This window comes from Camellia sinensis, chromosome 6, assembly GCF_055761805.1.
Source record: "Camellia sinensis isolate YWXY chromosome 6, ASM5576180v1, whole genome shotgun sequence".
NCBI classification, from domain to species: domain Eukaryota; kingdom Viridiplantae; phylum Streptophyta; class Magnoliopsida; order Ericales; family Theaceae; genus Camellia; species Camellia sinensis.
The window spans coordinates 89,851,972-89,867,821 of NC_138966.1; the positions used below are offsets into that span (position 1 = coordinate 89,851,972).

General features: G+C 32.5%; 1 protein-coding gene across 1 annotated transcript; it reads left to right on the forward strand.

Annotated features, from left to right (window-relative positions):
• The first annotated feature begins 1,657 nt into the window (after positions 1-1,657).
• On the forward strand, positions 1,658-3,333 carry LOC114300255 (uncharacterized). The gene has a single exon (XM_082874180.1). It carries the CDS (start codon positions 1,844-1,846, stop codon positions 2,936-2,938), a length of 1,095 nt encoding a protein of 364 aa, XP_082730306.1. The 5' UTR covers positions 1,658-1,843; the 3' UTR covers positions 2,939-3,333.
• The last annotated feature ends 12,517 nt before the right edge of the window (positions 3,334-15,850 follow it).

The window sequence follows — 15,850 nt, forward strand, 5'->3', positions numbered from 1 at the left end:
AGAGTGCTAAAGAATATTTCCGTCTAAAAAAATGTCAAAAGTGTGGTTTAACTCACATGGGTGTGTGGGAAGAAGGCCGGGTTAAAATAACTCATTAAATGACAAAATAGACTAAAATAGTTGATAAGATAAAATGTCACATTTAACTCATAATTATTTTATTTTTTCTCTCACAACCATCAAATCAATTATAAAAAAAATAAAAAAAAACAACAGATTTTCCAAACACAACTATTTTAGCTAGGTTAAAATAGTCAACTTCCCAAACAAGGCCACAATATAGTAATAAAAGGAATCAAAGTGAAATAAACTAATCAAAAATGTTTTAGAGCTTTAATAAAAGAGCTCCAGCTCTAATTGGGGGTGAGTCTTACGGTGATAGTGATGCTTGTATTTTTTTATTTTTTTTTTCCTATGTCATTAGAGTTTATTAGAACTCCTTCCTTTAAGGGAATGTATCATTATTGATAAGCTAATAAATGGTAGTTGTCAATAATTTGTGAAGTTAATTTGTACGTTTTTTTAATTTAAAGTAATGTTAAGGATCTCAAACGTCTTGTATAGGTGTGGGATCTATATGAGACCCACGTAGCATAGGTTCCACACTTATATAAAATATTTGATAAAATATTTAGTAAAATATTGAAAAAATTATTTATAAATCCTATTAGTGAGACTTATGCTACATATGATCTTACTAAAAAACTTATGTTCCCATAAGTCCTGTAAAAAATTTGTTGACACATTTACCTTCAATATTAGTTGTTAATATCATAAATAATAGTAAAATCATATATAGGAATTGAATGTTACCATAGATCATATCTATATAAACGTAATGTAACGTAACACCTATACGTAACGTGGCACCTACATAACCGTAATGTGACACCTATAAACTATGGTAACATTCAATTTCTTATGAATGTTGCCATAGATCATATTTATATGAAACGTAACATGACACCAACATAAATTAGCAACATTTTCATATTCAATTTAAAAAAATAAAAACTCATCAAGTTTGCGAAACGTAACGTGACACGTTACGTTACGTTTATGTAGGTGTCACGTTACGTTATGTTTATGTAAGTGTCACGTCACGTTACGTTTATGTAAGTGTCACGTCACGTTACGTTTATGTAAGTGTCATGTTACGTTACGCTTATATAGGATCTTGTGGAATACATTTATATCTAAATAGAATTTGAGTCTCTATAAGAAATTACACAGAATTTAGCATACGATAAGTGTTTGAAAAAAGACTTATAAGTTTCCCAATTTATTTGGGTTCTCTAACATTTTTTTTTTTTTTTAATTTAAGAGTTGAAAATCACAATAGAAGCCTCCCTTTGGAAAGTAGATTGGTTTTTTGGCTTTTTAATTTTTTTGGTTATTTTAATTTGGGCTAAAAAATTTAGTTTGGGAAGGGCTTTTTGAATTTTTGATTTTATTGACTTTTTTGTGAAGAATGGTGTAATGATTATGGATTGAATGTGGTGTTTTATTTGTTGTGATTAAAATAACCTATTTTATCTTTTATGACTAAAATAACCCTAAACCTTCTTGCCAAACGGAGCTTTAGTAGGCCACGTGAACTTGCCAGAGAAGCACCAAATAATTATCCTACATGTACAGCAGGCGAATGCCTCACAGTGTGTCAGTGGTGTGTCATTAGTGTATTCTGTGCTGTTAGACATACAGTTGTGTGTGTGTGTGTTATATAGTTCACCACTTTCACCCCCATTTTCACAGTGTGAACACATCAGAAAACCCTCCCTCCCCTCATTTTATCAGTTCCCAATCACACCAAAATCAAAATCAAAATCAAAATCGGCAAAAAATGGAAGGTCATCCTAGGAGAGCCGAAGCAGAACGATTACTCGGAATCGCCGAGAAACTCTTGCAAGGCCAAGATTTCAACGGCTCTCGAGACTTCGCGATCTTAGCTCAAGAAACCGAGCCCTTATTAGAAGGTCCCGATCAGATCCTGGCCGTAGCCGAAGTCCTCCTCGCCGCCCAGAAACGGATCAACAACCACCACGACTGGTACTCCATCCTGCAAGTCGATCGCCGCTCCGACGACCTTGAATCCATCAAACGCCAGTACCGCCGCCTCGCCCTCCTCCTCCACCCTGACAAGAACAAGTTCGCCCTCGCCGACGCTGCCTTCCGCTTCGTCGCCGCCGCCTGGGCCGTCCTCTCCGATTCCACCAAGAAATCTATGTACGACAATGACCTAGGCTTGTTCTCCAAAGTCGATTTGGTCGCTTCCAAGAATCAGAGACCTCATCACCACCAATTCCATCAGTTCCGACGCGAGCAAGAAGATCAACCACCGCCTCCTCCGCAACAACAGCATCAGCAGGAGTTTCCGGTGAGACGGGCGGCGGAGACGGCGGCGGCGGCGGGGAGTAGCGGTGGTAAAAAAGGCGGAGGTAGTGGAGAGGCTAATTTCTGGACTGCGTGTCCGTACTGTTACAATCTGTATGAGTATCCGAAGAGTTTGGTGGATTGTTGTTTGAGGTGCCAGAATTGTGAAAGGGCTTTTCACGCCGCCTCGATCCCCTCATTGCCGCCGCTGGTGCCGGGGAAAGAAGCGTATTATTGCTGTTGGGGGTTTTTTCCATTGGGCTTTACAGTTGGTAATGTGGAGGTTGGAAATGTGAAGAAGAAGTTTGCAAGTGTTCCCAAACCAACGCCTCCGCCACCACAGCCGAGGCCACAGCCACCACCCCAGCCGAGGCCGCAGCCACCGCCCCAGCCCCAGCCCCAGCCCCAGCCCCAGCCGCAGATGTTTCCAACATCTGCGGTAGCGGGGCCTAGTGGTGGGGGTGGCGGGTTTGGGGATGTTTCGAATCCTACTCCGATTGGAGCGGTTGGATCGCCCCCGAAAAAGAGGGGAAGGGGCAGGCCTAGGAAGAACCCTCTACCTTAATTGTAACTAGGGTTTGTAGAACATCAATTGCTTTACAATTTTGTGGAGATGGTATTAATTAGTGAAAGCAAAAGAGGGTATTGGGATGGGATGGAATGGAAGTAAATTGGATGTTGTTGATGATGTTTATGGATGTATTTCGAGAAGGGGGTTCAAAAATCCAATCGTGTTAGAAGCTAGGGGGGACTGAAAGCTGCTAGAGTTGGCAAGTTCAAAGGTATTGTAGCAGTTGTTTCTTGTTTCTTGTTTTTAGAATTTTAGTTTATGGGTATTGTAGTAGTTGTGTCGTTTGCAATTTGCTAGCTATGAGACCTGTCTTCACATTCCTTAATGTATAGTTTTATTTATTTTTTTTGCAAATGCATAGGGTATTGCCGTGGTGGTACCTTCTTCTATTGTGTTTGACTTTGATTGAAATTCCTTGTGTAGAGATCTTATCGCATACGGATAGATTATTGCAACTTCTTCCATTGTGATTGACTTTGATAGATGTTCCTTATGTGGAGACTTTTTGCATATGAATAAAGTACCACCACGACAGTACCGCCCTCTTTATGAAACGTTCTTTATGTGAAAATCTTTTTGCATACCGGTAGGGTATTGCCACAGCAGTTGCTTCTTCAGTTTGTAATTGCCTTCAATAGTGAGTTTCATAAGTTTGGTGGTGTTTGGAAAGCCGACGAGAAATGGCTATTTGTGGTTGGTAGAGGGTACACCGTGACATTGCCACGCAGTTACTATCCGTATGCAACAAATTTTTTCCTTAGAACTTGTGTGGTTAAAATCACTCTAATGGTGAGGTGAGGTACAATTCAACAAAGCCATGATAAATGGTGATGAGAATGGTTCACTCTAGTTCGGGAATTGGAGAGGTCCAGTCCCAAGCACCATATGGGTATGAAAGATGTCTCCTTTTGAGCTCCATGTGCTCTGCTCTAGTAACATGTCAGGATAAATTTTCAAGTATGATTCGATATGTTCTTGGCATTGATGTCGAAATCTTCCAAATTATCTGCCAACTATCTGTAGTTCCAAGTAGAAACACACTTCACCTGGCCTGCCCCCATCTTTAGAGATGCCATTAAGTGCTTCAAGGCATCATATGAATTTTGTGCGGCTCTTGAAACTATTGAGAAATGTCTCAAAAGCAGAGAATTATTGTTGTTTTGGGGGGGGGGACAATTGAAAATGCGTTCGACTCTTTCTTTCTGTTTTTTGAGAGGAAAAATGCATTCAATTTGACATTGTAACATTGCTGCAAATATTTGTAGGTATATTCCTGACCATGAGATGTACATAAAGATACTGTTTTTTTTTAAGGAATAAAGACACATTGTTATGATACATTTGTTTCAATTTCAATACATCCAGTGTGTCTAGCAACATTACAGCTTACACTGACTGAGGGCACTTAATTTTGTGTTTAATAGTAATTGGTTCGATCAAATGTTGAGGGCATTTACTTAAAAGATTTGTTATGGTACATTTGTTTCATGCATAACGTACATTTGTTATGGTAATTGGTTGGATCAACATTACAGCTTACACATATATGCGCCGGTTTGGTAAAGCTTAATTACAGTTTATTTTAGCTTTCAGCTTAATTTAAGTTATTTTGATGTGTTTAGTTTAGCTTATAACTTATAGCTTTTTGGAAGTTAGAAATCAGCTTATTCTTTGAGTGGGGCAGGAGATGTTCTAAGAATAAGCTGGAAATCAGCTTAAGCTGAAAGTTATAAGCTATGGGGGTGTTTGTTTCAGCTTTTCAGAGTCAATTTATGGCTTTTAGCTTTGAAAAAGTTATTTTAGACTGTTTGGTTAAACTTATTTCAAACAACTTCTGATTCTAACAGCTTATTTTAACTCAAAAAAGCTGATTCTGAGAAGCTGCTCACCCCTTGCTTCTGATTATCAGCTTCTGCTGTGGACATGTTAATTTATGTTTATACTCTTAAATTTTTTTTTTATTTTTTTAAAAATAGAAAAAATTCAAATGGACTATAGATTATTATTATTATTTTTTATGAGAAATGTAGACAAACAAAAAATAAAAATTAATTGAAAAAGCTATTTTACACCTTATTTAACAAACACTACTCAGCAACTTAAATCTATAATCCAACAGCTACACCAAACAGATTAACAACTTCTGATTAAAGTCATAATCTATAATCTGTTAAGCTATAATCTATAAGCTGTTTTAACAGCTACACCAAACAGGGTCTATAAGCTGTTGAGGCATAAGCTATAAGTACTTTTTCACAAGTCTACCAAACAGGGCCATATACCTTCTAAAATTTACTTAAAAGATCTTGTTAACATGTTACATAAGGACACATGATAAGGAAGCTTAAAAATATTGTATATTTTTTATTACGCTTGCTTTCATGCATAACGTACAACCAGACAAAACATTTTAACATTACAACCTTGAAACTAATACATTAATAGTTAGGGTAATACTAATAATATCAAATTTTCTGTCAAATAAATAATCATAGGTCTCATATAGGAGTCCATAAAAGTGCTAGTGGTAATGGTAGCGGAGATAATGCTCTGGAAAAAAAAAACATAACAAAAAAAAAAAATACACCAATAGTTATGTGTTTTTTTGACATGTCACATCTATTTCTCCCAAAAATAAAAATAAAAAAGTAAAATAAAATAAAATAAAATCTAATGATCGTGATTGTCACTACTGAAGTGACAAATCTGGCCTTAAATTTTAGTTTGGAGATTTTGGCAGATAATTAGAATTTTTATTTTTATTTTTATTTTTATTTTATTTCATATTTTATGATGTTATAATTAAAATTAGAGTTTGGTTATGGTGTGCAACTTACACCTTATACTTTACACTTACACCTTACACTTACACCTTTTGTAAAAAATTAAACCTTACACTTACACCTTTTTTGAGGTTGCACACCATGTGCAACCCACTTACACCTTACACCTTACACTTACACCTTATACTTATACTTATACTTACACCTTACACTTACACTTTTTGTGTAAGTGGCACATGGTGTGCACTTGCACACTTAAGAAAACTCCTTAAAATTAACTTTGGATCAAAGATTTGGGACGTCGCTGGAGATATTCTAATATCATTTTGCTATACTATTAGAAGAATCTCTTACAATTTAAACAAATTTAAAAACTTTCATATGTTAAGAAGTAAAATCGAGATGAAAATATTCATGCTATTTGTATTAAAAAAAAAAAATTGGACTGTTATAATAGTTATTATTTTTACTTCAAAATTTTTTATTTTTTATTTTTTATTTTTTAAAATCTTTTATAAGTCCTTACTATTAAAATAATGAAAATTAAAAAATTTGATTTTTTTTTTTTTTTGTTATGACAAATTTAGGAGTTGTTTGGAAAGTGTTAGATTAAAATACTCTTTAATTTTTTACGAAAAAAATGTGAAATATAGGTTGGGTTTAAAGTGATATGATAGAAAGATGATATGATTAAAATAAGATAATTGTGACCCAAATAAAATAATGTGTTAAAATAGTATGTGCTATTTCAACACGTGCCAAACAAAACCTTGGTATTAAGACATAATAATTAACAACTTAATTTTATACGTTTGAAAGGACCACAACAATATCACATTTTAGTCTTAAAAGTGTCACCTCAAAATTGAAAATTTAAGTAGAAATGCTCTAAGTCAAGATTAAAATTTTTTTTAAAAAAAAATTAGTCTAATGTTTATTTAACACGGTATAAAATTTATATAATTTTAATATTCAAATAAAAGGTTAAATAGAGAAAATAAATGATTAAGTAAAGGGTTTTTCTTTCATATTCAAATATCAAAAAAAAAAAACAAAAAATCTCAACTTGAGAGAACTTGAGAGGCATGAGGCTTACCAATAGTCCTATTTTGAAGATCTAAACTATTTATTTTGTACTGTGTATATTATCCACGAAAAAAAGTAAGTTAATTTGATAATTACGATATTTTTCTTTTATCACATGTGTCTTCAAAAAAACGAATGACCATTTTAAAAATAGGCCATCTCATTTTTGAAGAAAAATACAACAAAATTAAAATGTTACAATTATTACGTCGACTTAATTTTTTTTATAAATGACATACATAAAGCATTCTACAGAATAAATGATTTGAATCATTAAAACGGGATCCATAATAGGCTCCACAAACCCCAAAGTCCAACCCTTAAGGCCTCTTTTGGGAAGTGGGTTATAATCCACTTCCCAGATTATAACTCATTTCTCCTCTCACAAAAAAGCTATTTATAAACAGTTTTTAACGAAAAAAATGATTATAACCATCTTCCTAAAATAGCCCTAAGTAAATATCATAAAAAATTATGACATTAGTGAAATTAACTTTTTTTGGATAAAATAATAATTGTGATTGTCTACGGAGATATTCCCTGTCCTAGTCATTACACGAGGACAATTGTGCATATGGTAAAATAAAAGGAAAATGAAGGGTAAAATGGGAATAAAAGGACCAGCCATTTTTAACAAAACAATTCTTATATATATAGGTATGAGTTATGTTCGGAATATCAAATAATTTATTAAATTTTCTATCAAATTTCTTACATGGTGTGACACTCACATATATGTGAGTTTGTGTGGGTCTCACACTCATGTTAGAGGTTTGGTAAAAAATTTAATTAATTATTTGGAAAGATAATATTTTTCTATAGGTATAATATATATATATATATATGCAAATATAATTATATATATATTTCATTTTCTAATTGTTTGATTAATTAAAATAAAAATTAATTTCATTTCTTATGGATAAAGATTTGAATTTCAAAATTCCTCTATATAAATAAACATATAAAAATTGATAAATAATTTATGAAAATTAATTTTGTAGTCTATAAATAAATATAAAAATTAGATAATTAATTTAAAAAAATTAATTTCATAACTTATAGATAAATATTTGAATTTTCAAATTTCTCCCCATAGATAAACATATAAAAATTTATAAATAATTCATAAAAATTAACTTCATGATCTACAAATAAAGATAAAGATTAAATAATTCATTTAAAATAATTAAAATAATAAAATTTAGATAAATATATGATTTATTAATCTATATCTATCAAATATATATATATATATATATATATATATATTTAAATCTTTATTTTGATTTACTCTTTTTTTTTTCTCCTTCCATCGCATGTTATCCTTTTTACTTTGAATTTTTTATATCCTAAAATGTCATTATCTATAACTTCTTATCTCCTTTTAAATTCTTAACATTCTCCTCATAATTTTTATTATTCGTTATTATTTATCAAGTGATAAAGATAATAAATAAAAACAAAAATTGTTGGCTCTAAACGAGAAGAGTATTAATAATGGAATGATGAAGGCTGCATGAGAGGAGGCAGCACAAAAATCTGACAAAATTAATTTTCATCACTATATTTATCTAATATAATAATTTGATATCCTTTCTTTTAATTGTTGAAAATAGCTTGCATTAGATCATTGCTATATGTTTTTCTTTTCTCTTTTTTTTTTATAAATTTTTTTTAAGGTTGTCATTTGTTATAATATTTCTTTAACCCCATCTCTCAATTTAGTTAGTCTCGTTTTGAAATTTTTATTTATTTAATAATAAAGTTTAGAGCCAATTTCTTATCAAATTTATTTTCTTTGTGCTTATTTTATTGAAAGATCAACATGACTAACCCTTTCAGATGATATATGAAATTAATGAACATAATACAAAGATGGTAGGGAAATACTATATATTTGTCGATCTCTCTTTTTATTATTAGTTGATTTGCTAGAATATATTATCAATTTGGAGCCCACATGATTTAATTCAATATTCATGACTTTAGTTGCGACCATTTTTTCATTGAGTAGCCTATATAATATTTTTTGTTGGTATATAATGATTAAAACTATCATTTGACATATTTCTCCAAGTATTAAAAAATAGTTTGTCATCATTTTATTTTTTAAATAAAATAGATTAAAACTATTTTCTTATATAATTTTTATAATCCTGTGAAGATCTTTTTTTGATTTATTTTTTAAATGATGTAGGAACTGTGCAACCATTATTCAAGATATAGAGAAAATGATTATGGAGAATGATTTATAATTTGATATGATATGTACGCGTCATTGATAGAGGATACCAAAGATAGAGTGTTACTAATGGAATCAATTAATGATTTGTTTGGGAAGTTCTTTTTATGAGTAGGGCAATAAATTTAGATTAAAAAAATCTGAAAACTACTTAAAAATTATAATTAAAAATTGGGATTTATTCAAAATTTGGTTTCACAATAATAATATACACCACTGATTTAAAAACCTAAATAAATCTACGATAATTTTTATGAGTTTATAGAGTTTCCCTCTTTTAATACTTTGTGTGTTTTTTTTTTTTTTCCCTCAGCATAAGACTATAGTTTGATGCAAGTAATTTATGCTATTAAGTGATTGTGATACAATTACTCCCAACAATCTTTATAATTAACAATTTTTTATGCATATCAAATTTTATTGTGAAATTTTGTGGGTTAATTATCTAACATCATGGTTTGCCGTCATTAAAATATAATTCAAGGTTTAGATAATTTATTTATCACACAAAATGTATACATCACACAGATTACCGCTAGTGTATATATATATATATATATGTATATAAATATGTGTATGTTAACAAATCTAATATTTTTTTAACTTCACTGACCTTAGATCTAATCAGTGTGTTTGGTTTGAGTTTTCTGAATTAAATTTTTTAAAAACTGATTTTTTTGATTTTCGTGTTTTTTTGTTTTTAATGAATATTTTTTAAATTTTAAATATTTTTTTTACTTTTTTAGATGCACCTTACTTAGATGTATCTAAAAAGTAAAAAATTTGTAAAAAAATATTTTAAAAATTAATAAATACATAAAAATATAAAAAATGTACTAAATTCTTGAATTTTTTTTTGTATTTTTGGTATTTAGCGAATTTTTATTTTTTATTATTTTTTTACTTTTTAGGTATATTTATGTTTGGTATGTCTAAAAAATAAAAAAAAATTACTTAAAATATTAAAAAAATTCAGTAAAAATAAAAAAATATAAAAAATAAAAAAGTAAAATTTTTTTAAAAATATTTTTTAAAAAGTGAAAACAAGCCAGGTGAATGTTTTTGTGTAAGTTCTGAATCCGTGTGCTGACGACCTGCTTTGGATATGGATTTGTAACAGTGCTCATTGAAATTTCACTGACTTGCTCAATGAAATTTCTTTGAGTCAACAAAGAGAAAATTTCATTAATTGTCAATTTGGTCCTTATAATTTACATGATTTGTCAATTTGGTCTCTCTCAAAATTGAGCAAATTAAAACAACAATGACCAAATTGACACATCATGTAAACTATACGGATCAAATTGACACATCATTTGAGTACATGACGACTTTTTGTCTACCAAACCTAACAGCCATTATTTATTGGATTAATATGACACAATTCGTTAAATTAAGGGACAAAATCAAGCAAATTCAAACAACAGTGACCACATTGATAAATCGTGTAAACTATAAGAACCATTTACATAATTTACTCTTTTAATAATATGAAAATTTAAAAAATAACGCAACTAAACGAAAATCAAAATACATGTGAATGTTTATTGTAGGTAACAAATATGCAACTAACTTTTGAAAAAGCAAAATATATATTAAAATACAATGTGAATGTTCACAATAAATAACAAACATACAACAAACATTTGAGAAAACAAAACTCATACAAAAATATATTGTGAATGTTCACAGTTTACAATTAATATACCACTAATCTTAATAAATAAATAAATAAATAAACTCATACTAATGTGAAAATTTATATTGCAACGTGAAAACATAAAACAACATTGACAAAAGTAAAAATCGACTATTTCATTGTTCAATGGTAATAAAAATTATTGTTCAACCAACAAGCATGGCAACAAAAATAACAAACATACAATTAATTTTTGAAAAAATAAAACTCATATCAAAATATAATGTGAATGTTCACAATTTATAATTAACATACAATTAGAGTTAAAAAAAATAAATTTATATCAATATGAACATTTATATTACAACGTGAAAATATAAAACAAAATTGAAAAGAAGTAAAAATTGACTATTTCGATTGTTCAATGATAATAAAATTAGTTATTCAACTAACAAGCATAGTAACAAAAATAACAAATATACAACTTACTTACAAAAAATTATATAAAAAAAACTTATACAAAAATACAATGTGAATAATTATAATTTATAATTAAAATATAATTAGCCTTAAAAAAATAAATTCATACCAATGTGAACATTCATACTGTATCATGAGAACATGAAACAAAATCAAAAGAATTTTTTTTTTTTTGACTATTTCAATTGTTTAATGGCAACAAAAAAATGATTATTCAAACAACAAGTGTAGTAACAAACAATATACAAAAAATCATCAAACAATATATAAAAAATCATCCAATAGTCATATATATTGACACACTTTTAAATTTTTTTTTTTGTATATATAAACTTTGGTACAATATCTGTGAATAAATTATACAATATTGGTGTCTATACAAATCGACAAAAAGACTATGATTTATGTGTAACAATGGCAAAAAAATAATTGTTCGTCGTCAGTTTACCATCATCTTTGTTGCAAGTCCATCCTTGTTTTTATTATTGGTAGGGTGATGCAAAATACCATCCAGTCTGCTAAAACCGCACTAATCTGTATTAATCTACACCGTTCTATCTATTAATCATGGATTAAATTTTAAATTTTATAATTTGCATTCGAAACCGCTCGGCTCCGCTATTGTTAATACATATATACTTTTTAACATCTAATGAAATATCAAAGTAAAAATAAGTGTGAGAAAAATTTAAGATGTGAAATTTGTTACAAATTAGTAGTTATATATATGAAACTGTTGGCTACATATTTTGTACAAGCCAATCACAGTTCAATACGTGGCAGGATGATGACAATACGAGAAGACAATTCAAATCTTCAATCGTAATCACACACGTGACAGTTAGTATTGGTTATTGTGGATCTGCATAACACTAGATCAGCAAAGAGATGTAAGATGACGTGACTTTAACGGTTACTCATATATTTAAATTCAAAATCAGGAGGAAAGCCTAACTGCAGACAGGGCGTAGTGGAGCTAACTACGAAGAAACATGATCAGTAATCATGGAGAGATGATTCGACGGTTAAAAGCTCATTTCGACGGTTATCATTGAGAAGTATAAATAGCAGAGAAGGCCTCAGAAAAAAGCCCCGAAATTCAGATCCAGAAACAAATTTTATTTACTTTATTTTCTTTCTAGTTTTTACATATCTTGTTTTTTACATTTCTGTACTTCAAATTCCTACACTGCACTTCATTCATAGGAGCAGTTTCAAGCAGCTTGTTGTTGTAGACTTTCTACGAGACTGAATTAGATCATTATAAGTTTTTCATTTTTACTTAATGAAATGCTACAACTGTTCTTCATTTAATTGTTGTTTGCTAAATTCTCCTAAACAAAGCCACCAGTAAAAGTCCTCGTCGTTGAGGCTGAAAGAACTGAAACACAATCCTCTGATAATTAGTTGGCAATTAATCTTCTATAAGGACTGATTGATCCTTACTGGCACGCTTAAAATTACAATACTAACCTTTGAAAGCCAAAAAAACCAACATATATTTTTTGGCATGCCCGGTGTGACTAATTGAAATGGCTATACGTAGGAGATAAGGAGAAAATGAACGCTTGGAAGAAGGTGTGGAAGGAGAGGTAGAAGTACCTAATCTAGAGGATAATGTGATAACACATCTTGTGAAAGTACCTGTCTTGTCAGAACCTATGGTCGAACAGACCGGCACTTCGGAACAAGTACCACATATTCAAAATATTGGACGAGACCATGGAGTTGGACCATCCACTGTTTCATCTACTCAGCCAATGAATCCATGGGGAGGCCTAGTAGATGCCATAGGACAACAGTTAATGAACACAATGGAAAGATGGGCAATATCCTTTATGGATCGAATAAATACCCATCAACTAACTAACGCAAGGCACATAGAAGAAACTTCAAATGTCCCTCAGCAAATATTGGCTAGAGATAAACAGACTATACAAAGTAATGGACATGCTAATGGTTAAACTAATAATCAAAACTATGAAAGACCATCACCTCAGTCTTGGTATGAGCCTCTTTCGAGGCCTGTGACAAATCAAAATGCCTCATTACTTAACAATGAAACCATACAAATTAGTGGATCTGGGCCAACATAAGAAAATGGCGCAAGGATGTTTCCAAATCCCATGTTCGAAGCTATACCTGGCACAAGGGGGTTCACTAATCCTTTGTTCAAATTTGTACCCAGGGGGTTGGAAGGGTTTCCTGCTACTGGAAGAGACACAACACCTGTTTTAACACCTTTCGCAAGTCCTTTCGCAGGACAGGCTCAGAGGTTTGCAAATGGATAGGACAGACACAACACCTGTTCCAGAACTTATCCTTGAAGGAATTGGAAGAGGTTAATGTGCAAATGCCTGTTGCCAGCCAGACTGCTGTCAAGAAAGATGCTAGAAGTTCACCAGTTGATGGACAGGGCTTTGCAGACCAAAAGGAAGACTCTGATGAGGAGGTACTAGATGATGACTCTTTAGAGGCAGCTATCATGCAAAGAATGTGTCCCAGATGCAGGTTGAGCTACAAGTGGTTGAAAGGGCTTCCGATTGATGAGAAGTAGCATTACAAGGATGTGCAGAGGAGTCCTAAACCAACCAGTGCCTATAACAAAATGTCATATCCAACTGGTCCTAGGTAGCAGCCATTCATAGTTGGGCCAACAGCCACTAGAATGCACTCCAAGGGCAAGAGACCTCTACATGAGTGAAGGGCAATCATCCTGAGAGGAAACTTGAAGTGGGCTCAAGTTATGGGATCAAAGCCAGAGATTGGCCCCTTAGACCAGCCTCACACAAGATGGAAAGTGGCCACCTTCATGGAATGCCTGAATTAGGCCCAAAACAGAGAGTGAGGGCCAAACAGTGGCCTCCACAGGCAGCTTCGAAACTGACTTCAAAAAAAGAAAGAGACAGTTCAACAACTCAGCTAATGGGTTCATGAGTACCTGAAGTTCCAAATTGGTTTGTCATGTAGAACAAACCTAAGGAAATACCTACCCAAAGAAATGTTATTGGAAACCAGGGTAGGATGGTTAAACCTCCCTTGGTGGCTCCAAATAATTGGGTGTTACTAAAACATCCAAAAACAAAGGAACCAAATATGGTTCAAGTGATTTCTAGATCTCAAAGGAGGAAAATCCAATGAAGGTACACTCAGTACCAGAAAGATCTGAAAGAAAGTGAGGAAAGCACTTCATTGGTTCAGCCAAAGGGCCGAATAGAAGGAAGAAAAATTCCAAAGTTATATCATAGTCCAAAATCGACTCCTCAAGACAAAATGCGTTGTGGCAAAGAGCAGTTGGCCAAAGTTCACTCCGAACTGAAAGCCAAAGAAAGATCCAGTTTAGCAGGATTAAAAAGGGCTTTGATGGAAAGCGATAGTGAGACAGAGGGAGAAGTTGGTCTAGGCCAAAGGAAGAAGATGGTTGAGAAGGAAATGTTTGAAGCCTTCATGGCTGAACAGACATTTTTGGTCGAAAAACTAACAAAAACAAACCATTCAAAGGAAGTCACTAGTACCGAAGTACCAGAATGCAGCATAGAAGATGTTTCTGAAGTAATTGAACAAGTTGGCCTGGAAAAGAAGCAGGTACAGCCAGTGGTCCAATTTGGCTCGTTTCCTCTAGTGTTAGTGAATATGGTGCATATACTACCCCAGGAGTTCCAGGTTGAAGATGAAAATCAAGAAGGTCAGGAGATTGACCCAATTCTAGTTTCTAGTGAAGATTCACAAGTTAGCATGGTGCAAGACGAATCCGAAGTGGTCACATTAATGGAAACTGCAGATGAGAGTGAAGAAGAGATGAGTATTAACCTCTCATACCCTTTTGAGTATCTTACGACATCCATGACATAACATGTCAAACCCTTGTATATCAAGGCCTTCTTCGATGGGATACAGATGAACCGGGTATTGGTGGATAATGGGGCAATAGTAAACCTGCTTCTGAAATCTTCTTTGAAGAAACTAGAAAAAAGAAACCCCAGATTAATCTCAACCAGCACAACCATTGCTGGTTTCGCTAGAGACAAACAAATGGCTCAGGGTATTTTGCCCATCAACCTGAGTGTGGGAACCAAGGATTGCATGACGGCATTCTTCGTTATCGACAGCAATGCTAAGTATAATGCTCTACTTGGTAGGGATTGGATTCACACCAACAAATGTATGCCTTTCTCTCTACATCAGAAGATAATGATGGCCTTGTGTAATGGAGAGACAGAGGAGATCAATACAGACTCTCGACCCTTCACAGCTTGTGCAGACTTTACAGATGCCAAATTGTATACTGAAGGAGTGATACCACTCAGTATACTGAGAAAACTTGATGGATCAGCCGAAGTGACAGTTGATGAGGAATTAGCACACTTGAAGCACTTAGTCCAGGAAAGTGCTGATGAAGAATTTGTCACCAAGGATGACAATGATGCCTGGTTGTAGGCAAAAAGATGGAACCCATGAGGCCAGATCTTTGATTTTAATTAAGTTCTTAGTATTGGACATAAAATCAATAGTCCAAAAGGTGCAAGAGCAAGAGAAAGAAGCCATGGTAGTTGGCTGTAAACAGGAGCAACAACAGGTCAGGTTTTTGTCCTTTGATAAATATTGTGCGTTAGACGTCGAAACAAAAATCCAGGAGATACAAGAAGAAGAAGCCTTATGGACAGACTTTGTCT

Excerpts from the sequence above, each read along its gene's own strand:
- LOC114300255 (XM_082874180.1), top strand. The coding sequence starts at position 1,844 with ATGGAAGGTCATCCTAGGAGAGCCGAAGCAGAACGATTACTCGGAATC.